The 27,500-nt window shown below is 58.6% G+C and overlaps 1 protein-coding gene across 2 annotated transcripts in view; it reads right to left on the reverse strand.

The window, feature by feature from the left end:
* Window positions 1-27,500, reverse strand: part of PDZRN3 (PDZ domain containing ring finger 3) — a gene marked incomplete at its 5' end in the record, with an annotated part of 90,783 nt that overhangs the window by 17,316 nt on the left and 45,967 nt on the right. The window contains one exon of one of the 2 annotated variants that reach the window (XM_081106410.1): window positions 6,586-6,654. The exons of the other annotated variant lie outside the window; for it this stretch is intronic. Coding sequence (XP_080962536.1) covers window positions 6,586-6,654 — 69 coding nt within the window. Of the gene's footprint in view, window positions 1-6,585; window positions 6,655-27,500 lie in introns of those variants that run through there. 2 annotated transcript variants of the gene reach the window in all.

The raw sequence follows: 27,500 nt of genomic DNA on the forward strand, positions 1-27,500 counted from the left end.
GGTGAGTAAGTGGGCATGAGGAAGACCGAAGCCGCCTGTGCTCTAGGTGCCCTCCCGTCCTCTCTCCTCCTCCCTCCTGTCCTTTCCTCCACCCACCCCCCGTCTGTGCACAGGTAACCCTCCGTGTCTCTCCTAGAGCAGAGGGTGGTCCCCGCACCAGCAGCACCTGAAATCCTGGTGGAGCACAGGCTCGGGTCCTGACAAGCCCTCCAGGGGACTGCGATGCGTGTTCACATTTGAGAACGGCTGCCCTGGAGGAATTTCTGTACCTTGAGACGGAACGCAAGTAAAAATGAGATTCCATCCCTCCACCCCCTTTTGCAATGAAAGAGGGGAAAAACGTGAGAACACCCTTAGGCCCCATGACTGTGGGAGCGGGGGTGAGGAGAGGCGAGGCGGAGACTCATACACTGGTGGGCGCCTAGGGCATCACGGGAAGGCTGTGTCCAGACACAGCAGCACCCAGGGCATCATGGGAGGGCCCAGTGCTGGGAGAGGAGCGCGCGGGGCCTCACGGGAGGGCCCAGTGCTGGGAGAGGAGCGCGTGGAGCCTCACGGGAGGGCTCAGTGCTGGGAGAGGAGCGCGTGGGGCATCACGGGAGGGCCCAGTGCTGGGAGAGGAGCGCGTGGGGCCTCACGGGAGGGCCCAGTGCTGGGAGAGGAGCGCGCGGGGCCTCACGGGAGGGCCCAGGGCTGGGAGAGGAGCGCGCGGGGCCTCACGGGAGGGCCCAGTGCTGGGAGAGGAGCGCGCGGGGCCTCACGGGAGGGCCCAGTGCTGGGAGAGGAGCGCGCGGGGCCTCACGGGAGGGCCCAGTGCTGGGAGAGGAGCGCGCGGGGCCTCACGGGAGGGCCCAGTGCTGGGAGAGGAGCGCGCGGGGCCTCACGGGAGGGCCCAGTGCTGGGAGAGGAGCGCGCGGGGCCTCACGGGAGGGCCCAGTGCTGGGAGAGGAGCGCGCGGGGCCTCACGGGAGGGCCCAGTGCTGGGAGAGGAGCGCGCGGGGCCTCACGGGAGGGCCCAGGGCTGGGAGAGGAGCGCGCGGGGCCTCACGGGAGGGCCCAGGGCTGGGAGAGGAGCGCGCGCGCGGGGCCTCACGGGAGGGCCCAGGGCTGGGAGAGGAGCGCGCGCGCGGGGCCTCACGGGAGGGCCCAGTGCTGGGAGAGGAGCGCGCGGGGCCTCACGGGAGGGCCCAGGGCTGGGAGAGGAGCGCGCGGGGCCTCACGGGAGGGCCCAGGGCTGGGAGAGGAGCGCGCGGGGCCTCACGGGAGGGCCCAGGGCTGGGAGAGGAGCGCGCGGGGCCTCACGGGAGGGCCCAGGGCTGGGAGAGGAGCGCGCGGGGCCTCACGGGAGGGCCCAGGGCTGGGAGAGGAGCGCCCGGGGCCTCACGGGAGGGCCCAGGGCTGGGAGAGGAGCGCGCGGGGCCTCACGGGAGGGCCCAGTGCTGGGAGAGGAGCGCGCGGGGCCTCACGGGAGGGCCCAGGGCTGGGAGAGGAGCGCCCGGGGCCTCACGGGAGGGCCCAGGGCTGGGAGAGGAGCGCGCGGGGCATCATGGGCGCACTCGGAAGGGCACCAGAGCTGGCGTGGTGGCTCACAGGCCTCCATCCTAAGAGAAAAGCGGAACTCCTCTTGGTCTCCAAAGCTGTCTACCTGAAGCAGAGACAGGTAGACAGAGGGCAGCAAGCCCTGGTCTAACCCTCCGTCAGCTTCAGAGTGGCCTGTGCCCCACTGTTCACTTGGTTCACTAAGAGCAAGCCATAGGCGGTGACAGAGAAGCGCCCACATTGAAAACAGCGACTTTCCCGGCCACAGACGGGCGCCAGGCTCAGGAAGAAGGGCCCCCAGGCTGTCAGGGCGGGAGGAGGCGACCTTCCTCTCCCGCACCTGCTCGGCCTACCCTAATTCGGGATGCAGAGCGGCTCTAAAACAAAGCTTTCAGAATGGACAGGCTGTTTACACAAACTCGCTCCTCCTTGCAAGCGCACTAAACCAGGTGTGACACCGCTGTCTGGAGGTCAAGTCTAGGTCCATCCAATTACCCAGCGTCCCTCTGCCCACGCGAACCGGCCACACGCGCTGCGTCTCCGCCGCCGCACAGCCGCTCGGCTCGCAGCAGACGCGCACCTCGCACTGCATGGCGCTAACTGAATACGAAACTAGGATTGTATACAGTCAGGCTTCCAGAACCTTCCTGAAACTTGATTACCATTTCCTTTAGAAAGCTGTGTTTTTCTGACCACCTGGCTAACGGATACAGCAAGGGTCACAAATAGATGTATGTATTTACATCTTCGTTTCTGGCAAGTTACAGTTATTGGGCAACGTTTTTGTTTTTTAAAACCAACATTAAGGGGCATGCGAGACACACCTTGCTCGTAGCTGCTATGCTAGTTACTATCAACAGGCATAAGAAGGTGAGCTTTCCCAAGTCACGTGGTCGTCACACAGCCTGGGAGGCCAGCGGGCTCTGTGCTCCCAGGGGCGCACCTGTTTGCCACCACCCTGTCCCCCGACTGAGGGCAGAGGCTCTGCGGGAGCCCCTCGCATTGGTCGGGGAGCAGACCCAGGTCCTCTCAGGCTGAAGGAGGTGCCAGCACATTTTTTAAAAATTTTAATCCGGCCCTAGCTGGTTTGGCTGAGTGGATAGAGAGTCGGCCTGTGGACTGAAGGGTCCCAGGTTCGATTCCAGTCAAGGGCATGTACCTTGGTTGCGGGCACATATCCAGTGGGGAGTGTGTGGGAGGCGGCTGATCGATGTTTCTAGCTCTCTATTCCTCTCCCTTCCTCTCTGTAAAAAAATCGATGAAATATATATATATAAAATTTTAATCCGTGTTCCCCATAATGTCGGTGATCTATTCACTGGCTTTGATGGAAATGAAGAATTCTCAAGACATGGGCATCATAGCACAGGCAGCATCCCAGCCCCATTTACCTTTCCTTTGTGCCTCAGTTTCTTCATCTTTGAAATGGGGATAACCTCACCTACCTCTTGGTGCCACTGTGAGGGGACGCGTGTGGTAGGCACTCAGCACAGTGCGACACGCAGCGGGTGCTCAATTCACATTGTGGCTGCTGCGATGAATGCCACGGAAGTCGAATCAATATGTTTTCCTTGCCTGCCGACTTTGGGGAACATGTTTTTTTTATCACAGTTTTGAATCTGAAGCCTCAATCCCAACCAGAATGACTTCCCTGTGGCCAAGTCAAACCAGGGAAGTCATCCTTGTTCTCCAAGAGTCTCTGGCTGACCTAGAGGAGGCGGAGGGAATGAATGATACTGACCAGTGTGTCGCTTCTTTCCCCCACCCAGGCCTCCATCTGAAGACCCTCCTCACAGCCCCCACAGATGGGCCTTGTCCCCGTTCTGAAAGGGCACGGCGGGAGGGAGGGCTGGAGAGCTGGGCCTGCATCGAGGCACCAAGCCAGCGGAGCCACAGCCACCCCCATCCCCGCAAACCCGTCCTCCCTCCCCTCCCCACAGCCAGGTGACCAGCCTCGGCCGGGTTCCAGCTCAGCCCTGGAGCCTCGCAGCTCTCCCTGCCCCCTGAACACGAGGTCGGGGCCAGCTACCTAATCCAAGCAGAAGGCGCACCCCTCGACGGCCTCAAAGCATCGTCCTTCCTACCTCCTTGTCCTTTTGCGTTAACAGGGCTGAGCCAAGTCACAAGACAGGCTGGAGCTCAGAGCAAGAAGCCGCTGCTCACTTAACGTTTAAATTTCCAATGGGCCCAGACCTTGTCTCAATGTCTCCCAGGACCCCCCCTTTGCCCCCCCACCTAGTTCTCATAAAAGCATAAACATAAACAACAGCTGTAGCTCCAGTGACCTCCCAACCCCCCGGGCAGGCAGGAGGCGAACACCCCCAAACCCTCCCCGCATTGTTCGCCTGGCGCAGATCGCAGATCGCTGGTGTACTCGCACTCTTTGCAGCGCCCTCTAAGCGCCGGGCGACTTCACATGCCGTTGTTTCTCTAATGTGATTAAAGGTACAATAAGGTGTGTGCGCAGCAGAGGCATAGCCATTGTTCGGCATCATTAGGCTCACAGCAGCCCCCCAAGAAGCGGCGGGCAGCCTGCCAGAGGCCCTAATGAAGAGCGTCTCTTTGAATTATCTCGGGATGCGGAGAGGATCAAGCCTGAGCCCCAGAATATTTGATCCTCTTTGTGCTGCGCGGGGAGGGCGTTCGGGAGGGAGCCAGACGCGCCGGACCTTCTGGAACTGTAATTTATGGAAACCTCCGTTTCTCTGCTCTAATAAGGCTTCGCGTCACAAGAGCGGGGATGCGGTGATTAATTCCTGCAAGTGTTTTGGTGAATTCCTTTATGCTACGGTTCAGGACCCCCAAACAATAGGAGAAGGGGACTCTACTTAGTTGGCACAAAGGTAACGCTTCCGAAAAGCAGTTGGCATTTCCCGTAAAGTCCATCTGGACGGCTTCCTAAATTGCTGACACCGTGCACTCCACATGGAAGTCATTTATCAGCCGTTCGCTACACGATGCTTGGGCCAGAGATATTCCCACATACATCCACCTTGTGGAAAAGAGTCCAGACCCCCTCTCTTTGGGGCTGGGCTGGAGGAGCCCACATAACACAGGAATAAGCCACTGGTTAGCACAGATTTGTAGGGGGGGGTATGCGAGGGGGACCCCCTTGGAGGCGGCCAGGGTAACTAATACACGCACAGCAACGGCTGGTAAAGAATGTTTTTGTGCATCGATGGTTAAAAGGAAAAAACCGAGTTAGGAAAACTACATGCTGGGCACTGTATGCATCCTATGTTCGTGGTGTGCGTGTGCACACACTGGTGATGCCCTGTTCATCCTGCTTCACTCCTGAGTGACCGGCTCGCGGAGCTCTGGGCTCACTGCTCACGGCACACGGTAACTCGGCAAATTTAGGATTTCAGCTTCGCCACCCGATCGCAGAGGGATGGGGAAGACTCCCCCGTGCCCCAGACTGAAGTCCTGGATGAACTGCATGTCCAAAGCTTGTTAAAGATGCCCGTGTCTGGTCAGATCTGGCGGGGGGTGGGGGTGGGGTGTCAAGCCCCAAATGGTCTGTTTTGGCCGTCTCTGTGCCTCGCTGTGGAAAAGACACACAAACCCCCCTTTATTCCCCCAGGGTGAGAGCATCATTAGGCAGCGGCAGCCAGCTGGGTCTCAGGGTCTTTTTAATGCCACACGCCCTCTGGTGGTGCTTGCAAAACTGACACCCGATGGACCGCTAATCAAATTATGTTTCCACTCAAGTCCGGCCCTTAAAGAATATATTAATATACTATTGATCGTGATAAATGAAGAAACAAGAACATTTTTCTCACTATAAAAACCTTATTCTAACATTCTATGTCAAAAAACCTTTTTAACAGGATTATGATTTTTTTTGAAGACTGAAGAAAAATTTGAAGGTGTTAGAAGAGTTTAAGGCAGCGGTTCAAAACCTGTGGGTCGCGACCCCTTTGGGGGTCGAACGACCCTTTCACAGGGGTCGCCTAAAACCATCGGAAAACACATATATAATTACATACTGTTTTTGTGATTATCACTATGCTTTAACCATGTTCAATTTGTAACAATGAAAATACATCCTGCCTATCAGATATTTACATGACGATTCATAACCGTAGCAACATTACAGTGACGAAGTAGCAACGAAAGTAATTTTATGGTTGGGGGGTCACCACAACATGAGGAACTGTATTCAAGGGTCGCGGCATTAGGAAGGTTGAGAACCACTGGTTTAAGGGGAAAATGCTTAAGTACCAACTTAGGTTACTCATAGCAGTATGGAAAGCTCCCAGCCCAGGAAAAGACTTGCATGTGCACAAAGAAAGCACTCAGAGGGGAATAAATGGTGATGGAGGGAGACTTGACTTTGGGTGGTGAACACACAGAACAAGATACAGAAGATCGTTTATAGAATTGTACACCTGAGACCTATATAACTTAATTACCCAATGTCACCCCCGATAAATTCAATGAAAAACAAAAGAAGAAAACGCTCAACCCAAATGTCAGGTAAGTGATCTGGGCTCTACTTTAAGAATCCCTTTCACTCCCCGCTGCAATTTCATGTTGTTAGGGATGGCACAGAAGTCACCTGCCGTGGTGACAGCCCCAAGATCAGCCACCTGCTCCTGAAGGTGCTAAAATTCTCCCAGAGGGAGGGGCAGCCGTGGCGAGAGCGGAGCGCGGGTCCGAGCCACAGGTCCTGCCAGGAGAAGCTGCCGAGAGGACGTGCCGGAGACGCTGCTCACCGCGTCCTGCCTGGGGCTCGGAGCACGGGCAGGTGTAGAGGCGCTTTGGGGCACAGCTCTGTGACACCTGCTTGCATATTCAGATGTCTGTGCGGGAAGCACAGCCTGAACGACCACATCCCATGATCCCAGTTCGTCCCAGCTCGTCCCAGCTCGTCCCAGTCCCGGCGACAGACACCTGAGTGCCCCAGCGACGGAAAGTACAAGACTTAATAGGAAATATGCAGGAAAGTCCGGCTGTCTCGTTCAGAACACAAACAGACCCCAGGCTCTCTGATTCCTTCCCCAGAAGGTGCCCTCTGCCAGGAGAGGAAGAGGCCACGGTTACCTGACAAACTTCGTAGAGTAGCCGGTACTGCTCCTCCGGCTTCCGCAGGCTGCACAGGCTGCATCCCATGTTGAGAGACGCGCCCACGGCCGGCTCCGACGCCAGCCCCCGGGAGGGAGAGCAGCCCTCCGTGCCCGGGGCCTCAGGCAGCTGCCGCGCTGGACACGGGCCGCGAGCACCCTCCCCGCCCTCCCCGCCCTCGCCTCCCTCGCAGCCTGCACAGACGCGCACTCCGCTCCCTCCTCCGACTGGCAGCTGCATTGTGCTCCCGCGCACACGTGTATATATACTGCTGCTCATGCATATTAATCAGCTCTCATTGACTATTCATAACAGACACCACCACAGAAGCTGTAATTGCCAACGAGGACAGTTGAAATTTCTCTAATTAACAAGCGAGCGCGCCGGTGCTGGGGAATAATAAAGGACACTGACAGTTGTGCAAGCCCTTTGCCGGCGCGACAGACGAACGGGACTGCGTTCCCAGCGAGGTCTCTCAGGAGAAGCCCGGACGCGCTGACGCTAAGCACAGATTCTGTTTAAATATATCGTAAAACGTACCTAATGCTGCAGGTAATGACGGCCCATCAGCGGGTTTTATGGCGTGGACCCGTTTTGAATAACGTTCATACAATGTTTAGTGCTATCCTCAGAGGCAGGAGAGATCCTCCCCAAGCGAATACAAGGAGAACCTGTGAGACACACCTGTGCACATGCGGGGTGGCCAGGGGGTAGGCACGGAGGGGAGCAAGCAGGTGATTCAGGTCCCAGGGCAGAACGTCACCTGCTAATCATCCCCAGGGCCATGCAGCCCAGCTGACCATCCCCACGGCCACCCAGATGCTGGCTGGTCTCAAGGCCACGGCCCCGAGGGCACTGTGGCGGGCACCAGGCCTGGAGGCCTGGGGGTGCCAGCGCGGCTGCTGGGCTCCCCAGCTGTGCCCGCCTGCTGGGCCAGGAAAGCAGGGAGACGCCTGCAGGTGGAGGTGGCACGGGTCCCCCATGCTCACGCCTCTGCCCACGGCGTTCCACGGTTTAAAAAAAACCTTTTGTTTCTTGAGCTCAGAGGTAAGGGTTTATTCTCCACGAATTGCTGGCACTGAAGGTGGAGGAACCTTCTCCATAGATGTTCGCCCCACGGCCTGCAGGACACGGGTGCCAGCACCCCTTCCTCGGGCAGCGGCTGGTGTTTAAAACGCTCACGGTGCTTCCACGGCCTTCACCCCTTCCCGGCACAAAGAGCGAACTGTCTCCGGAGGCCTCCCACGTCCCCGCAGGAGGCGTCGCGGGGCCAGGGAATAAAGCCACCTTTCAGTCGGAGGCCGGGCCCCCCTGACGTGACCAAACCGGCCCCAGGAAACCCGCATGGGCTGGCGGCCAGCAGACACACCTGGTCCCGATTCTCAGGCCCTGACGTTGAGGCGAGGACAGCGGAGGGGGGGCAGTGTCAGGTCCGGCTGTCACCTGCGGTCACCTGGGCGGCAGCAGAGGACGCAGGCTGTGCAGGGGAGGCCAGGCCACGGTCAGACAGCGGCGCTGACCTCTGCTGGCGCTGTGAAGGGGCTTGTGGGTCCCTGAGCCAGTCACCGGCTCTCAGTGTCCCAGGATCCAAGGAGGGTCACACTGGCTGCCAGGCACCGCAGCTGCTCACGCCACCAGGAGCCAGGCTGCTCCCCGCCGCCTCAGCCACAGCCCGTCCCCGGAACATCTGCGCGGCTCCGTGACCCCAACATCTCTGACCTGTCACCCGAGGACGTGGCTGCTGCCCGCAGGGTGCCCTGCCCAGCTCCCTCCACACACCAGCCCGGCTGGTCGGCACAAGAAAGGAACACGCTCACTTCCTTCCTCCTTAACCCTCCCCAGGACGTCTCATCACCGGATCGAAATGGAATTCTCCGTCAGGATCTCTACTGCCCGGAGCTCTGCCCCAGCCCGCCAGCTTCTGCTCAGGCCTGTCCTCGTGCCCTGTCCTCGTGCTCACATGCCCACATGCCCGCCCAGCAGGCCCGTCCTGGGCTCCCTGTGCCCCCCGTGGGACCGTCCCCTTCTCCTGACCACCCAGCACCCAGCTCCGCGCAGCGAGCCTCCTGAGAAAGCCTTGGCCGGGCCCCTGTGCGAATTTAGTTCTCAACCCTCGGACGCTCGGCGTCACATCCCCTGCCACTTCAGGATGAGTGGTGCCGTCCCTGTGAGGGACCCCACTCCCTGAGGGCGGGGTGGGCCTGGCCGTCACCTGTCCAGCCTGGGGCAGGGCCACGACACGTGGCTGAGTGAACAGCAGAGGTGGCCCAGGGCCTCACAAACCCGGCCCCGCCTTCTCCCCGTCCTGGGATCCCAGCTCGGTCCAGCTCCCGGTGACAGGACGGGGGACGGGAGGACTCAGGACGGCGCTCACCTGCCCTGCCTCCCGCCGACCTCTTGGAAACACTGTTCCATCCACAGTACTGCCCCCCCCGCACCCCCCTGCACAGGCGCCTGCGTTGGTGGGGACACAGGTGTGCACCGCCTGCCGGGGTGAAGGCCAGTCTTCCTCAGGGCGTCTGACCGGCGGCACTTGGACAGTGAACCCCAGTCTGAACCCCGCTTCCCTTCCCCGAATCACGCTGCCCTACGGACCCATAAAATAAAACTTTGCAGAGAGCAATATCATGGCAAGAACACCCCACCCCCAATACATAGAACAGAATTACTCAAGCTTTGGGGGCATTTTAGCTTCGGCAGGAAAAGGCTGCCTCTGGCAAACGTCATGGTTTGGTAAACAGTCGCCTGCTCTGACGGTTCTCCCCACAGAACGGTTTGGGGGGCTGGAGTCGAGGCTGCCTAGTCCCTTGAAAAGCAGTTCACGCTTCCTGCTTAGTCCGGCCACCAGTGGAAGGCGGAAAGCACAGCCACAACAACCTGGGGGCACCCCCTGCGGGCACCCCCACACCTGCGGTCGGGACGCCCCGCAAACACCTGGGGGCAGGCCCACACCTGCGGCGCAGGTGGGCACAGGTACCTTCAGGTTTAAAGCCGTCACCATGACGACCAGCCGCTGCGCGATGAAGAACCTGCGTTCTCACGCCGTGTGTGGGGGCGCCGGGTCAGAGGCTGCTTTCCACGGGCCTCTGAACCCCCAGGTATTGCGAGTCCCTTTGAGTTTGAAGCCTGGCCTTTGAGAAGCAGGGAGACGTCGCAGTAAGGAAGGCCGAGACACGTCCACTTCCTGGCGGGGCTAACGAGGGAAACGGCGAGTAATGATGTCATCCCACCTGTCAGTCGGACACGGGAAGCGAGACGGGAGGCGGCCAGGGCCTCGGGACCCGCGTGCCAAGTCGTCTCCTAATTAACGAACGGCCCTTTAAGCTGTCAGGCTCGCGAGGAGCCCGGCCGACGTCTGATTAAAATTCACGTCTGGGCACTGGGCGCGGAGGCTGCGCTCCGGGTTGGGGTTGAACATCCGTCTTTAAAAATCGGAGAAATAACCACCGCCCGGCAGCCCGCGTCTCGGGGCTCCATCCCAGGGGGGGCGGCGGCCGCCCCGAGGCCCACGGTCCGCGCGAGACACGGCCTCCACGGAGCCACCGGCTCGCATCGGGACGAGGGCTCGCACGGTGAGGGGTGACTGTTTTCCCTCCTCCTGCTGCAGCCACACCGGCCTCGCTTTACAGACGGGAACGGCGCCTCAGAAAGCAAGCGACTGTGTACCCAGGGACAGCGCGCTGGACGGACCCCGCGGCGAAGGCCGCGTGGGAAACCGAACTTTCATTCTTGGGCTCAGGCTGCGGAGACGCTCCCCTCCCGCCCCCCCTTCCCTGAGGGAAACCGGTCGGTCCAGGCGAAAGAGGCGCCTGCTCTTACTACACTCACTTTGGCTCACTTTGTGGAAAAGGCCGTCGCTAAACAAACCCAAAGCAGCCTACCGCCCCCCCTACCTCCTTCCCCCCACCCTCCCCTGCCCCAGGGGGCACCCAACACCAAGTGGCCCGCCCCGTGGCTTCTCCTGAAGGGGGGGCGTGAGGGAGGGTCCCTCAGAGGCAGGGATGGACGGACGGACGGCGCCTTCTTCACCCTCGGTTCACGTTTACTAAGACAGCACCTGAAAGGAAGGGGCTAACGCAGCCCAGCTCCCCCTCCGGTCCCAACGGCATTGGATTCAGAAAACCTCCCACCAGTGACCCCTCAGCCTTGGCTCTCAGGGTGGGGTCCCCCATAAGACTCTCTGCTGGACCAACCGAGGGCCGTGGGTCCCCCAGTCCTTCTCCCAGCATTTCCTCTGCATCCTGTGGAGCAAGGGAACCCTCTCCAGCCCTTGCTCAGCGTACCCCGAAGCTATTCCGACCAATCCTGAAAACAGGTGACAGTTCAGTGACGCAGCTCACACGCCTGCTGAGCGGACACGGTGGGGACAGGGTCTCCGGCTGAGGGTTCAACAGCAGCTGGGGGGCCTGCCAGGTGTCAGGCACCAGTCACGCAGCTCACGTTCCTCGGGGGGAGCGGGGCGAGGACATGCCACACGCACAGCCCATGCCTTTTACTAACGGAGTAGCCAGCCCAGTCCTGATCCATGTGACTGTCGGGTTTCCCAGCCTGAGCAGGAACGCACAGCCAAGCTGGCTCGGGCACCTGTTTGAATCCCAGAAGGCGTTTCTGCATTTCTGGCAACCGGAAGGGTGAACACGATCCAGACTGTCCCGCGGAAGACAGGGTCTCAGCAGGTCTAGAGGGAAACTGGGGGACACCCCTCAGCTCCTTCCGCCCCTGGGGGAGACCATCACCGTTAGTGGCCAGACGTATCCCCCGATGATTATTTCTAGGATGACGTGGGACATGCCTCACGCTCCCTGAAAAAAAGCTGACACGCTCCAAACTCACACGGCCCACCTGACTCTGGAGCTGAGCTTGCGCGGAGCCCGCTGTCACGGCCAAGCCCGCCCGGCTTCCCCGCGTCGGGAGGAGGCCGGGCCACGGCCGGGAGGCTTGGCGTCCCACGGCACATGCCACCCTGTGCCGCCCCCGGGGACGCAAACACTTCGGGCTCCCGGGTCACCGAAACTGGCTCCAACCCACAGGCAGTAAAGCAGCTAATGGTGTCTTTCAGGGCAAGCGCAGTAAAAGTGTAATTGCTCCCAAATTTTTACGGGTAACGAATGACCAGGACCGTCAACATTTGTGTTGTTGGGAGTGGATGTGTGTGTGTGTGTGTGTGTGTGTGTGTGTGTGTGAGAGAGAGAGAGAGAGCGAGAGAGAGCGAGAGAGAGAGAGCAGTCTTTGGGAAGCAAATACCCAAACCCGTCCATCAGGCCGGTTAACAACGCTGAACCACTGACCACAAATGAATGTGTTGACTTTAAATGTCTGCGGGGAGCATGTGTCGTGGATCAAAGAACACACTGATTAACCCAACAGAGACCAGAGCCTGTCACTTTGCTCAGGGTGCGAGCCTGGGTCATGAAGGAGAGAAAGTGAGTGGGAGGAGAAAACCAAAGCAAATGGTTTCAGAGGGGCGCTGAGCTGCCCGCTCCCCGTCTGAATGTGACTCGTTAGGTGTGCGTCTTCCTTCCCCAAACCACCAGCTTGCTGACGCCAGGTAATCTCGCTGACACATAATCACTTCATGTTGCATGAGGTCATCAGCTCCCCCACGGAGTCCCACAGACACCCCACTCCAGTCACACAGGCCCTAACGCGGCCCAGATGGAGAGATAAGCAGCTCAGGTTGTCGGCTGGGAAGTCAGTTCTCATGTAAGTCACAGGACTCCTGCCGGCAGGACCGGGGAACCCAGGGAGAGCCAGGCGGCCGAACAATCAGCTCAGACGTGCACGTGCAGGAAATAAGCTGCCCGGGTTGTCCGGCTGGTGAGCGCACAGATGGATGCAGCCGAGGCCCCGGCCGGAGCCCAGTGCCCACGCAGGGCGGGCAAGTGGCCGCATGGCTACAGAGCGAACCCTGATCCCCGCCCACTGGTCCACAAATGTGGCCTCCAGGTGGCAGAGGGGACAGGACTAGACAAACACGGTCAATACGGCAGGTGAGCGGGCGGGTCCAGGCGAGTGGAGGGTCGCGAGTGGAGGTGTGTGTGGGGGGGTGAGTTTGCACTTGAGCAACAAACACTGTTCTCTGGCACCAACATGACCACAATCATTTGTTATCCCCCCCAGAAACCACGAACCACCTGCCACACGGACTCCCCGCAGGGGAACCCGCTCTGGTGATTCTATTCAACTGCCTGCCTCTCATTTCACTGAGGGCACAGCCTGCGCCGGGCACGCCCAGCTCACAGGGAACCAACGTCTGGGGCCGGTCCTTCCAGTCCGCCCCCCACTGGCTGGTGTCGCCCGACACGCCCACGCGCGATGGGAATTCCAAGCACCGCGCATCCCGTGGGCCCTGCAGGGAACCCCATCACACTTGGCTGAGTTCTAGCGACTCCAGTGTGCCCCTGCCCGTCGCGCTAACACTTTCCTAGGACGATGCGGCTGGAACTTTTGATAAGCTGTTCATGAGCTGACAGGGCTGTCCACAAGGCCAGCCCCCCTCCCCCCATCCACGACACTCTCCCCAGCTGCACGTCCACCTCTCAACGTCCTATGCACTGTTCTCCTCCTTCCACGGATTTGCGGGGCGGCTGTCAGACACGCCCCGCCCCTGTCTCCTCTGTGACATCTGTGCAGCGAGAAATGACCTGGGAAACGGACTACGAGCAGTGGACACTGAGGCTGAATACAGGACAGGGGTGCCGTGGGGAGGGCACAGCTGGGGAAGGGGGGGTCCCCTGTTCCCCGCAGGCTCGGGTGACGCGCCGGGTCTGGCAGCGTCCACAGGAACGGACTCCTTCAAGGACACTTACTTCACAGCCCAACCCTGTGCTGCTTTCTTTCAAAACAGCACAATGACCTCAATGCACACAGGCGCTTGCTTAGTGCGTTCATTACACAGACATCCACGTATAATTTTAAATATGTCTCATTTATTTGTTTACTTTTTTAGAGAGGAAGGGAGAGGGGGAGAGAGAGTGAAACATCAGTGATGAGAGAGAATCATCCATTGGCTGCCTCCTGCACGCCCCACACTGGGGATCGAGCCCCAAACCCTGACTGGGAATCGAACCCTGGACCGCTTGGTTCATGGGTCGATGCTCAACCACGGAGCCACACTGGCGGGGCTGCATGCAATTTTACAGAATCGGCAATGATTTTCTAAAGCCGACCATGTTGCTATTACATTAAGAGCACGTACTTTGAAAATCCCTCTGAAATGTCCCTGAAGGGAATGCCTAATCCCTGCAAGTGGGCCGAACGAACCTGCCACTTCTGCGGACCTCGCAGGCGACGTGGCCTGCAGGTGCGCCCGCCCGCGGACTCCGCTACTGAAGCAAACGCGGCCTTTCTTGCTGACCTCGTCCCGCTTCCTGCACTGAGCTGCGCCTCTCATCCCCGGCCAACGCCAACAGGTCACCCTCGGAGGGTCCGCGCCGGCCAACGTCAAGAACCACCATAAAACCTCCAGCATGTTCTAAACCAACAACCCAGTGGCCCCCACTGTTTGAAGAATACATCCCAAATGCTTTCATGGCAGAGGGTAGGCGAGGCCTGTGGGGAGCACGGGTACAGACTCCCATTCAATCATCAGACCCTGGAGAGCTGCTCTCGCACCGGGCTCCCTCCTCCGAAACCAGCTCGAGCACAAGCGCGGACGGCAGCGCCTGGGGCAGGGCAGTGGGCCAGCTTCGCAGCCCTGGCAGGTGCGTCTCAGGAGAGTGTCATGCCCGCGGCGGAAACCACCACCACGTGGACACACACCAGGGGCCTCGGCAAACCCGCAGGAGCCGGCGAATCGGAGGGAGGTGCTCGGAGCGGAAGGAGAGAGCACAGACCCTCAGTTCAGCTGCGCCCCCGCCCTGCAGCCCATTAGCAATGACCCCCGGCCCTCACCTGAGCAGGGAGACGCATCCCAGCCTCTCCGTGTCTCCAAACAAACATCCCCTGGGAAGAGGTCATGGAAGGGGCCACGGGACACCCCCGGGGTCGCTGATACGGACGGAGCTCTGAGAAGGTCCGCGCGGACCAGAGTCCAGACGCACCTGTTGTGTGTGCTTTGCCCGGGCTGCTGTTTGAATGAATCTGCATAACCGAGAGAGCTGTCATTAAGCTGGGTGGAGTGGTATCACCCATTAATGCTGAGGACCAAGCGGCCAAGAATAACACTGCCCAGGACCGGGGTGGAGATCCGCAGTCACGGCGGGAGAGGCGGCTGGAGCGTGGCTCCATCGCACAGACAACCACACAGGCGGATACACGCATGAGTAAACACACGAACACGGAACACCCACGGCTGTTCACTGGAATCGCACCTCTGATGCCGGGTGTCAGCGCTTCAGGGCACTTCATCGTTATCATCCCTAGGTGTGGTGATTATTATTTTCTCCGTATTGATGTTCAGTTCTGAGTGAGGGACGTATGTCTCGAACGTCTACACTCCCGGTGCCCTGGCTGATTTCTGCTAGAGGTCCATCCACGTGGACGCCTCCCGCTCCAAACTGTTCGGGACAACCACATCTCATCTCCCCTGAGCCGAACCCTGTCATCCGGGATTTCCACTCCAGCTGTTGTGCTGGAGACAGAATCACCGTGAGTGATGCCCAACGACCATGCCCGGACCTCCTCCCCCTCAAGCCCCGAGCAGCACTCTGCACGGGGGTGGGGGGGGCGTATATCCCTGAATCCTGGCAGTGACCCTGGGAGGGACAACCTCTTGCCTCATCTTCCCAGGGTGTAGGCAAGAAAGGTGAGGCCGGGAAGGTTGGGTAAACCACCGAGACTCACACAGTAGGTGCTGGAAACAGGATTCAGCCTCGGCTCCCAGTGGTGACGCGATGCTGTGAGGACACGCGAAACGGCCACGCCACTGCCCCAGCCTCGCCAGGGCAGACGGACCCAGGGCCTCGGGACCTGGCCCCGCGGGCCCCACAGACACCCCTCCCAGCCGCCAGGCACGGGGTCTCTGAGCCTCCACGTCTCTCCCCTGCAACACACATTTAATAAGCCTGGTTCTGAAGATGAAAAAAACCCCATTTGCTTCCAAACTCCTGAGAGGCCGGGATGTAATAAGCCCGTGGAAGCGACAGCGGTTGCTCTTCTCCAGCAAAGAGCGAAGAACGAGCGTGAACCTGCATTTAGGTTTCCAAACACAGAATCAGAGGAGTCAAAGGTACGGCTTCTTCACTCCCTTCGCCAGGCCCACGGCGCACCCTGACCCTGCGAATGCCCCGATGGCGGCTGATCAGAACATGTTGCTCCGGGACTTCCCCGGCCAGACTCAGAAATCCCCGGTGACATCAGCAGAGTCGTGGGAATTAGACTTATTAGTTAATTACGGAGCCAGCAGAGGGAGCGCAAGCCCAGCTGAAACAGCCCCGTCTCCGGTCTCTCAGAAAACAGTGATGGCCGGAGGGCGGGACGCACGAAACCTGAGTCACCAGCAGTCAATTGACAGTGTCTCCGATTTTTGGGGATAGTGTTAGGATACACATACAATACTGGGCACGGCCCTTACCCTCTAAGCATACATGTGGGCTTCCTGGGTGGCCAAGGAGCCGGCAGCTGTGTGTGCGCACATGTGTGTGTGCGTGCGCGTGTGTGTGCATGCATGCATGCGCGTGTGTGTGCATGCATGCATGCATGCATGCGCGCGTGTGTGTGTGCGCGCACACGTGTGTTTCCCTTGGTATTGTGGCGACACCTCCCGCTGGTTGGATAACCCAGCTCAGATGGCGAGACCTGCCTGGAGCGAGCCTTCTGACTCGATCAGGAACAAGACACACATCAGCAATGCATTTTCACCCGGCAAATGAACTTAGCCCAGCGCGCGTGCGGAACAGGCACGGATGCAGGGAATCGGGTTATGTTTATGATTACTCATTACAATTTGTGTCAACGGGTCTCAGGATGAGCGAATGGACAAAGACCAGCCCCGGGTCTCGCCTGGCCACTCTGGGAAGCGGCTGAACGTTGAAACCCTCTCATTTGTCTCCGTGAAAACAGGCACCGTCCCTCAGGCCGTGCCACATGTATGTTTTTACTTTCAGCACCTCGGGGCCCTCCTTAGCCACCTGGGTGACAAGACCGGAAGCTGTGTCATCTTAGGGTCGGCGGTGTGAACTTGGGAGACCCCGTTTCACTGAGTAAACACCGGAAAGATCTGTGTCAGCGGGTGTCCCGGTGTCGAGAGGAAGCCAAGCCTGTGTGTGGCCTCCTGCCCCGTGCTCTCAGGGGCAAAGCGGAGACGCCACCCCGAGAGACCAGGGACCACGCTGAGCACCCGGCGCAGGCTGTCACGTTTAACTTTTCGGTTATTCCTTCTTTAATGACAAACATTTCTGATTTTCCATTTCCAGAGGTTAGAGAAAATGTTAATTTACAGTTAAGTGAAATAAGCCAGTCCCAGGCCGGGGAGGAGCCTGCAACCGAGGTACATGCCCTGGACTGGAATCGAACCCGGGACCCTTCGGTCTACAGGCCGACACTCTATCCACTGAGCCAAACAGGCGTGGGCAAGGGTGCATATTTTTTAAAAAAATCTGGAATCTAGATTCTCCTCTGCTAGGTGTCGGACACCCAGGCTGGGTATGTTCTGAGTGTTAATTCTGCAGCTGAGATGCACCCCACTCCCCAGCAGAGAGCACAGGCTCACAGGTTGGGGGGCTGGGGTGGGGGGGCAGCACCTACCAGGCTCACTCGGGACCTGGTGCGTGATGGGCGTGTCTCTGTGTGTTTCAGTGCGGCCTTCCCGGTTTCTAAGGAAACTCTCTGAAGGGACGGGGTGATGAGGACACACGGATGACACGCGGCCAGTCTGCGGGTCAGGGCCGGCGGCTGGGACCTCACGATGATTGCTGCACATTACTTGTGTTTAGTGCCTGAGAAACGAGTTCCTGCTGCAATATCTTGTCCCAATAAAATGAAGAGCTCGGAGTAGGACCCAAATCCCCCCCAGAGGAGTCAGCTTTAAAAACGCGGTCGTTTTCCTGCCACCGGGATTTATGGGTCCCTGTGACCGTCACCACCTGACACCGGCGTTTCCCTGGTCGCCAGGGGTCCTTGCTGGCCTCCAATCAACTGAACTTCACACCAGGGCAAGGACTGTAAACGCTTCGGGACATGTCCCTACACGACGACTCTAAAATAAAACTCACGCTGAAGACTGTCTTTTCCTGATTGCCAGGCGGGCTAATTGCGCGTTGCCCGACATCGCCTGTCAGGCTAGGACGGGGACGTGACACGTTTAGCCGCAGCAGGAGGCGGCGGTAATTGGCAGCTCCGTTTTCCCTCCTGGAGGGCAATTCTCCGCAAAGAAAACACAATGTTAACAAGATTTTACGAATCTGACATACGGCATCCTCTCCGAGACGACCAGCAAAGCGCCTCTCTCCCCAAGCACTTACCACCGCAAGGACCTCGCGAGAGTGAGGGACAAGCAAGGGACGGGGCCCAGAGTCCTCCTGGGGAAGTAAAGCGGCGATCACAGGAGAGGCCAGTTCCTCATGACAAAAGGGGAGACGCTGAGGGTGGATGTGTGTCCCGGAGAGCGAAGCGGTGACAACAGAACCTCACCCAGAACCTGGCTTCGTGAGTGACACCTGATCATGCCCAGGCCTTCGCGGGAGGGAGGGTGCAGACCCCGGGGAGGCGTCCATGAGGGTGAGTGAAGGCGGGGTCGGCACAGACACCCAGGACCCAGAACTGCTGGCCCCACGCACAGACACTCCTGAATGAATGGTCGGGATGGTGACATTGCTTTGATGTGAATCCTAGAACTTCATCACAGCATCATTCTTGTTTAAGACCAGACACCTCCAGCCCAGCCAGTGTGGCTCAGTGGTTGAGCATCGACCACTATGAACCAGGAGGTCATGGTTCAATTCCCAGTCAGGGCACATGCCCAGGTTGTGGGCCTGATCCCCAGTGTGGGGCTTGCGGGAGGCAGCCGGTCCATGATTCTCTCTCATCATTGATGTTTCTCTCTCTCTCTCTCTCTCTCTCTCTCTCTCTCATTCTCTCTCCCCCTTCCCCTGTGAAATCAATAAAAGTGTATTTTTAAACAATAAATAAATAAAATAAAATGAGACACCTCCAGCGAGGTCTCTGGATTCTGTGTTAACCAGCAAAGGAAGGGAAGAAGGACGATGCCAGCGCATAAAACGCCAGGCCCTCCCGGAACAGAACAACACGGATCCCCCTTCCTCCTGCCGGGTGGGGGCGCTCCCTTCATCCTGCCTCCGTGGGCACTGTGCAGACAGGCGCCGAGGGGGGCAGAATGGGTCCCCAGGAACTTACCCGGGATTCGCTGAGACCCCCACAGTTTATGGCCCCCAGCTTAACCGGGACTGTCCCCAGCCCCCAGCGGCCGTCTCATCGAGCCCAGCTGCCAGAAGGCGCCGGGCTGAAGTTCCCGCTAAGGCTGGGATCTCCAGGGGGTTACCGGGCGGGATTACCAGCGGGTTCCCCACACCAGGTCCCCCCGGGAAAGGCAGGGTCGGGTCACGCCCTATTGTCAGGGGAAGAGGGAGGGTGGGATGTACGCGTACCCATGAACCCAGTGGCACAGACACCCCACTTTCCTCAGGGGCAGGGCCTGCTTTTCCCCAAGACGAGCTGCTGCTTCGCTGTCCCGCCCGCCCGCTCAGCAGTGCTGACCCCCGGACACCTGGCCAGCTCAGCCCTGAATCAACCTGGAGCCACAGCGGAGTCTGCTCCCGTGGACGTCTCGCTGTCCTCAGACGGTGGGAAAGCGAGTCAATAAACCTGCCTTGTTTTAAGGGCCCCGTCTCTCCCCTCACCCCAAAACAGTCAGTTAAAACATATTCGGAAGTGGTGGTGACGAGGTCCCTGCCTACGGCAGACCTGTGGGGATGTCTGTGAACACCTGAGGTCTGGCAAGCACACAGTCCAACCCCGGGGCTGTGAAAGGCAGACCCAGTGTCCCAGCACCTGGCACACAGAAGAGGCACCGCGGCCACAGGACAGACAGCAAACAGGTGTCCGACACACTCTACCTCCGCTCAACTGCAGGCCGCTCTCTGATGATGAGAACAGCCCTCTTCCAATCTCCATCTCCATGTTGCAAATATGATCCTTGAGTTCAGCTGGGATCCGGAGGCAGCGTCCTGGATCTAACCCTGGCCCTGCCACGGCCAGCTGCACCCACGCCGGCTTGTCGCGCACTCTCAGAGCCTCAGTTTCTGCAGCTGTGAAATGGGATGATGGACAATCCCCTCCCACGAGCTGCTGTGGGGACCGGGCGAGAAGAGCATTTCCGCTGTGGCTCAGGCCCGACTCCTGTTGTTAGGATTCTGCCAAATAGTCCCAGGTACCTCGAATCCCCCCCACTGCGCAGGGCAGGCGTGCTCTTGGGGTGGCCTTGCAACTTGGCGGGCTCTGAGTGACATCACGGGTGCTGTGTGCCCTCACTGTGCCGCCGCCGAGGCTGCGGGCGCCAGGTTCGTCCGCCTGCCATTTATCAGCAACACGACCCCTGAGACGCGAATTCATCAAATGCTTATTGACTTGAGCTGCAGGGTTGTTTTTCCCCCCTTTCATAACATTAGAAAATATTGCTTCTGATTGAAATCGTTTTCTCTGCAGGATGGAAATAAAAAGCAAAGTGCTACTTAAGACGCCCATTTTCCGATGGGAGGCACTGATCAGAGGGGAGCACTTATGAGCATGCCCCTGGCCTTGAGGCAGGATTTCCGGGCTCGGCCGCGCTGGCGTCCTGTGCTTAGGGCGGCCGTGGCTTTGTGGGGGTGTAGAGGGCATCTCTGTCTCTTAGACTTGGTGTCAGGGATACACCCCACCCCGGCCGAGACAACCAACAAGTCTTACCACATCTCTACGCTTCCCTGGTACCAACCCCTGCCCTGGAGTGTGCTGACTCCCACGTGGCCAAGCACGGCTGTTTGCTAAAACAATAATTAAAATATCAACATAGAAAGAGTCAACCGTCATGGCTCCCAGTTGTGGGGAATTTAAAAGAAACATTTTTGCCTGTCTGGCGTGGCTCCATGGTTGAACGTCGACCTATGAACCTGGAGGTTGGATTCTCAGTCAGGACATGTGCCAGGGATGCAGGCTTGATCCCCAGTAGGGGGCGTGCAGGAGGCAACCGATTAGTAATTCTCTCTCATCATTGATGTTTCTATCTATCTCTCTCCCTCTCCCTTCCTCTCCGAAATTAATAACAAAAATGCATTAATCAATCAATCAATAAATATGAGAAACATTTTTACATTTTTAATAGCGTCTGTCCATCCAATAAATATAAGTTAAATGTAACGGTAAGTAACTGTAAATGTATGATGTTAATGACTTAAAATTATGCCGCACTCTGGGGCCGGGCAGAGCGTGGGGTGCGTGGGGTCCCTGGGCCTCGCTGTGTGCTCGGGCCTGTGTTCGCCACCTCGTCTCAGCGTCACCCTCTGGTTTTCACGCTGAGGGATGAAGGCTCAGGAAAGCTGAGTGTGGGATCAAGGTCAGTACCAGCACAGCACGGAGGTCACCCTGAGGCGGTGGTGGCAGGACCTGAATCGGGGTCTCTGACTCCCCACCTGTGTGGACGCCACTCTGCAGCGGGCAGGGGACGCACACCTGCTCCTGGTCGAGCCTTTCTGGAAACAAGGCTCAGATGCCCCGGGGAGCCGGCCGGCCACAGTGAGGTCCTCGCCGGACGCTGAAGCCATTCAAATGGTGAACTTGAGCCTAAATCAGGACCTGAGAGCCACCAGCCAGTCACTCAAACCACAGCCACACACTGACCTGCCTGGGGTCGCTGGTGAGTGCCAGCTATTCCTTCTTCTCAATGCCCAGGAAATGGGCTTCCATGGGAATATCTGGGGGAGACACGCTCCACCCCGACCTCGGTAACAAAAAGGAATTTAGATTCTGTTTTGCAATTTTAAACTTAGTCTCGGAAATGGGTTGAAAAGATTGTGTTTAAGTCCTAATCCCAGGTCCCTTGGAATGCGGGCTCATTTGAGAAGAGGGTCTTCCCAGAGGGAGGCAAGTGAGGATGAGGTCATCGGCGTGGGCCCCAGCACGGTCTGACTGCTGTGGGCGCAGAGGGAAGGCGACGAGGAGACAAGGAGATGCCACGTGATGTCAGAGGGCTGCGTCACACGCCACGCGACGCCAGATCGCGGGCCAACCACCAGAAACTGGGCAGGCAGGGAGGGTTGCCACAGCTCAGAGGGACCACTTGGTCCCTGATCTCCAGCCCACAGAACTCTGAGACAATACATTCTATTTTTAAAAAATATATTTTTATTGATTTCAGAGAGGAAGGAAGAGGGAGAGAGAGATAGAAACAGCAATAAGAGAGAATCATTGATCGGTTGCCTCCTGCACTGGGGATCGAGCCTGCATCCCTAGAGCCAAGAGCCAAACCGTGACCTCCAGGTTCAAAGGTCGATGCTCAACCACTGAGCGATGCCAGCCAGGCAATACATCCTATTTTTAAATCCCTCTGTCGGTGGCTACGGATGAGGGACTCAATCCCTGTGGCAGCCCCAGGGAGCTCACACGGTTTCTGTGCCCCACAAGAAGACCTGGGGACACGCAAGTGGTGTTTTCAGGGTTTCTAGAACGCCATGTCCAAGTGTGACCTCGCCCGCCCCCTGGCAGCTGGGCCGTCAGTCTGTCCTGTTCTACCCTGGGTGCCGGGTGGCTCCGGACGCTTCTGTCCTCACCCCCAGGACCTGCCTCTCTAGGTCCCAGGCAGAGTGGCCCGGCTTTGCCCCTAAGGTCGGAATGTTCATTCACACAAATCCTGGCGGGTGTGTAAAGATGACATCTTAGGTTAAATGTCTATCACATGACAGCTCTATTCAGAGGTTCCAAAAAAAAGGAAGACCACTGACTAAGCAGAGAGCCACGGTGGCTTGGCGGCCCCCCCGGGACGGTGGGCAAAGACGGGACAGGCCGGTGGGCCACCGGAAATGGACAGCAAACCTCCTCTCAACATGTTCGAACGGAAGTGTAGCTGACCTGCTGTCTTTAAGGTACTGCTGTGGAGAAGAGCCTACCTGGAAACGTAAAACGTCTACGTGGCAGTGAGGCCGGCTGTCACCTGCTGACTTTGGTTCTGACTGTCGTTTTCAGACATCCTTTCCGCAACCCGCCCGCAGGGACTCACCCTGCCACCTGTCAGGGGGGACACAGCCCCAGGCCGAGGAGCCCTCCCCTCGCACAACCCTCACTCCCCTAAGAAGGCCTCAGGGTTTCGCCCGACTGCTCTGCGACGGGACCAGCACGCCAATCCACTCACCGCGACCTTGCTGCTCAAAACCCGCACGTGCCCTCGGCCTGGAGCTCCCGTGACCTTTCCCCGGCCCTCGACACATGTGGCTGAGACAGTGCAAACATCATCTGGAAGATGAGTAAATTCAGTAACTCAATTACAGCCGCTCCGAAGCCCCATTCGTCAAGCCGGGACCGGGCACTTGTCTCTCCGAGGCCCCTGTTTTCCACGGCCAGGCACTGGGGGAGAGCCGCTAATCCACTTAGGAATGATTAAACTGGAATTTGTAACACTTCCCATTATTAAACCTTCAATCTTCATTACGGCAACTTAATGATTACATCATGGCCGAGGAAAACAGATTACGGGTCACTGCGCCGCTCCGAAAGCTGGAGTCCAAGGAAATCGTCAAAACACCACCAGCCTCGTGCCTGTGGCTCAGGGAAGGCTGGTGTGTCCAAAGGGCACGCAATCGCTATCCCTTCAGAGAAAAAGGTGCAGTGGGACTTGGCCTTTACTGCATCCCTGCCTTTTATGTGGCTGGAGGTGAGTGAGCGGATGGGAGCTTGGACCCTTCACAATCTGAGCAAACCTGGAGCGAGCACGTGGGCTCTGACTTGGAGGCAGGTTTCAAGTCTAATCACGTCCTTACAGGAAGTGGAGTGGGGGCGGGGCCAGGGCGGGGAGGAGTGAGGGTTGGGGCGGGGCTACGAAGGGGCGGGGCCAAGGGGGGGAGGAGTGAGGGTTGGGGCAGGGCTACTGAGGGGCGGAGCCAGGGTGGGGAAGAGTGAGGGTTGTGGTGGGGCTGTGGAGGGGCGGAGCCAGGGTGGGAGGAGTGAGGGTTGGGGTGGGGCTACTGAGGGGCGGAGCCAGGGTGGGAGGAGTGAGGATTGGGGCGGGGCTGTGGAGGGGCGGGGCCAGGGTGGGGAAGAGTAAGGGTTGGGGCGGGGCTACTGAGGGGCGGAGCCAGGGTGGGGAAGAGTAAGGGTTGGGGCGGGGCTACAGAGGGGCGGGGCCAGCGTGGGAGGAGTGAGGGTTGGGGCGGGGCTACGGAGGGGCGGAGCCAGGGTGGGGAAGAGTAAGGGTTGGGGCGGGGCTACTGAGGGGCGGAGCCAGGGTGGGAGGAGTGAGGATTGGGGCGGGGCTGTGGAGGGGCGGGGCCAGGGTGGGGAAGTGAGGGTTGTGGTGGGGCCAGAGGCGGCTGGTCCCCGCAGAGAAGGCCCTTAGTCCAGGGATGGCGAACCTTTTGAGCTCCGCGTGCCAGCATTTTGAAAAACCCTAACTTAACTCTGGTGCCGTGTCACATATAGAAATTTTTTGATATTTGCAACCATAGTAAAACAAAGATTTATGTTTTTGATATTTATTTTATATATTGAAATGCCATTTAACAAAGAAAAATCAACCAAAAAAATGAGTTCGCGTGTCACCCCTGACACGTGTCGTAGGTTCGCCGTCACTGCCTTAGGCCCTGGTCCTCTTTCTCTCTGAGAGGAAGTTCCTTTTGCAGAGACCTTTTCTCACTTAGTGGCATAACCCACGTGCAGGTTCTCCGCACACCCTGCCCTCGGCCATCTCCCGTCCTGGCAGCGCAGACAGGCCAGGGCTCGGCCTCTCCTGCTGACATTCCTATGGTTCTCGCTGTGCGCAGCCAAGAAAGAGGAAGTTCAAGGAGGCGGGAGGGATACGGTGCAAAGGGAGAACAGCGGGACGTGGAGACATGACAGTGACCATAACTCCCCACGGACGTTCACGAAAACCAGGCTTCCCCGGAACCCCTGAAGTGAGCAAGTCCCCCTCACTGTTCACACGGAGAAATGGGGGCGCAGAGACGTTACCTAACACACCTAGCGTGGCGGCCAGCCTCGGGACACCCCAGGGCCTGCCTGGTGCTGGGCCTGCAGCCCCTCCCACAGGGACCAGGTGCCCCGCGTCTCCGAGAGCACACGGCAGACCTGACTCATGTCAGTTCTGAGGTTAGGGAGTAAGATGCTAAGGCTTCTGGCCTGGGCACTCTCCCCGCTCCCGATCTCAGGGTGCCTGCTCTCTGGGTGCCTGCTCTCAGGATGCTTGCTCTCAGGGTGCCTGCTCTCTGGGTGCCTGCGCTCTGGGTGCCTGCTCTCAGGGTGCCTGCTCTCTGGGTGCCTGCTCTCAGGGTGCCTGCTCTCCCCCCTCCCGATCTCAGGGTGCCTGCTCTCAGGGTGCCTGCTCTCTGGGTGCCTGCTTTCAGGGTGCCTGCTTCTGGGCCTCCGGCTGTAAGGTCGGAGCAGACCCACGTGGGAGGACACCTGCCCAGGGCCGGGAGGGACTCAGAGCTGGACCTCCAGGCCCCTGATGCTGAGCAGAGCCAGTCTGGCTCCGACAAAACACTTTTACTGTCTCCAGCTCCCAGGGTTTGGGGCTGTCGCAGGTGATTCCGTAGCTATGGTAATAGGACTCGTCACACAGCGTCTGTGCAGTGGGGCCTGGCCTGGAACCCATTGGGCCTCGCTCTGGACAGTTTGGACCCCTCCGGATCCATGTCCCAGGGTTTGGAGACCAGAGGCTTCGACACCGGGCCGCCCGCGGCCCGTCCATGCCCATCCAGCCCAGGAAGGTCCTCCGCCAAGCGAAGGGGAGTGAGGGTGAGAAGGGACCAGCTGTGAGGTGCCGAGGGCAGGGAGTGGGTTCATGACCCGCAGCCTCAGGACAGCCCCGCGGTCTCGGGGTCCCCTCTATGAGGGGCGGGGGGCCAGGGCGGAGATGGGAGGGAGCTGGCGATGCTGCCAGTCTTTCTGCTCCGAACGGGCAGAGGGGTGATGAGGCTCTGCTTTGCTAAGTTAGCGTTTCACCATGATGTCACCAGAGCGAGCAAACCCAGGCCTGGCCCCAGGGCTGTGCTCTCCCAAACCAGAAAGGAGCTCGCGAGCCATGGAGGGAACGAGACAGGCCTGCCGGACAAGGCCAGGCTCGGGGCTCTGAAGAGACAGGGGCCTCCCATTGCTTCTGTTTCCATTCAAAAGGCCCCTCTCGCCAAGCGGACCCTGTGAAGCCCCACGGAGAGCTCGCACCCCCGCCCGTCCTCCCCAAGCCTCACAAACAGCCGCCATGGCCAACACGGCTCCCGCTCCGCCTGCGACGAGGCCTGGAACCCCTCTGCCCTCCCAGGTGCCACCGCTCTTCGCCCACAAATGAAAACGAATGATCCCACCGCCTGGCAGCCAATTCCAGACCCACAGGGCTCCCCCCACCCCGAACCCATCTTATTCTGTTGCATAAAACTCATCTCATCAAATCAACCTCTCCAAGTTGTAAATTAAAAAATAAACATTCTTGAGAAAATGTCAAATGCAGGCCCGAGAGAAAGGCCACGAAATCCATTTAAGGGAGATTGCGGCGAATCTGTCCCCAGAAGATTGGGAGACACCGAGTGGCAACTGAATATAAATTCCCTGCCTCGGGCCGGTGCGGGGTGAAATGAGCCCTCGCCAGGGGGTGGGCACCTTGGAACCGCTGAGAGCAGCAGCGCAGGGCAGGGCGACCCCAAGGGCGCACAGAATATCAAGAGCGAGGCTGAGGGGGCATGGCCGAGGGCAGTGCAGGCGTCTGGTCCCCTCGCTGGGGATTCACATACAGTCACGGAACTGCCCCCTCCCCATTCCCTCCCCAACCCAGGGCTGCTCCTGCTGGCAGGCAAGTCCTTACTGCAGGGACCTTCTCCGGGTCCCGGGCAGCTTCCCGCCTCCACATGGTCGTCTCTCACCCACAGATCCGTTCTGAGACCCCCGTGGATGCCCCAGACCTCAGAGCCACCGAACCCTGCACCCACGGCGCTGCTCTGAACGTACACACCGATGCTACAGCTTAGCCCAGTGGTTCTCAACCTTCTGGCCCTTTAAATACAGTTCCTCATGTGGTGACCCAACCATAAAATTATTTTCATTGCTACTTCATCACTGTCATGTTGCTACTGTTATGAATCGTCATGTAAATATCTGATATGCAGGATGGTCTTAGGCGACCCCTGTGAAAGGGTCGTTTGACCGCCAAAGGGGTCGCGACCCACAAGTTGAGAACCGCTGGTTTAGCCTGTCGATTAGCACCGTGAGCTATTACAATAACTAATCACAAAGTAGAAAAGTTATAACAGTACGCTGTAGTAAAAGTTATGCGAGCCCACAGGGTGTGCTCAGTGGTTGAGCATCGACTTATGAACCAGGAGGTCAGGGTTTGATTCCCAGTTAGGGCACATGCTGGGGTTTCGGGCTCCATCCCCAGTGGGGGGCGTGTAGGAGGCAGCCGATCAATGATTCTCTCTTATCATTGATGTTTCTATCTCTCTCTCCCTCTCCCTTCCTCTCTGAAATCAATAAAAATATATTTTTTAAAAAGTTATGTGAAGGTGATCTCTCTCTTTCTCTTTCTCAACATCTAGAATTTTCTATTTGGTATTTTTGGACCCCGGTGATCTTGCAAAAGCACAGGAAGGGGCGCTGCTGTGTTAGACGTGCAGCCCCAAGCACTTGGTCTCCACGTGCCCCGGGTCCGCCCAGAGCTGTTCTGTGTGACTAACAGGGATGGAAGGGAGGGTGTGTTCTGTCTCTGGCTGCCTGTCCCTGTGCCCGCCCATCTGATCCGCGCTCTGGGGAAGCGGGTGGCACCT

Source organism: Myotis nattereri (genome assembly GCF_964212035.1).
Source record: "Myotis nattereri genome assembly, chromosome: 14".
Taxonomy (NCBI): domain Eukaryota; kingdom Metazoa; phylum Chordata; class Mammalia; order Chiroptera; family Vespertilionidae; genus Myotis; species Myotis nattereri.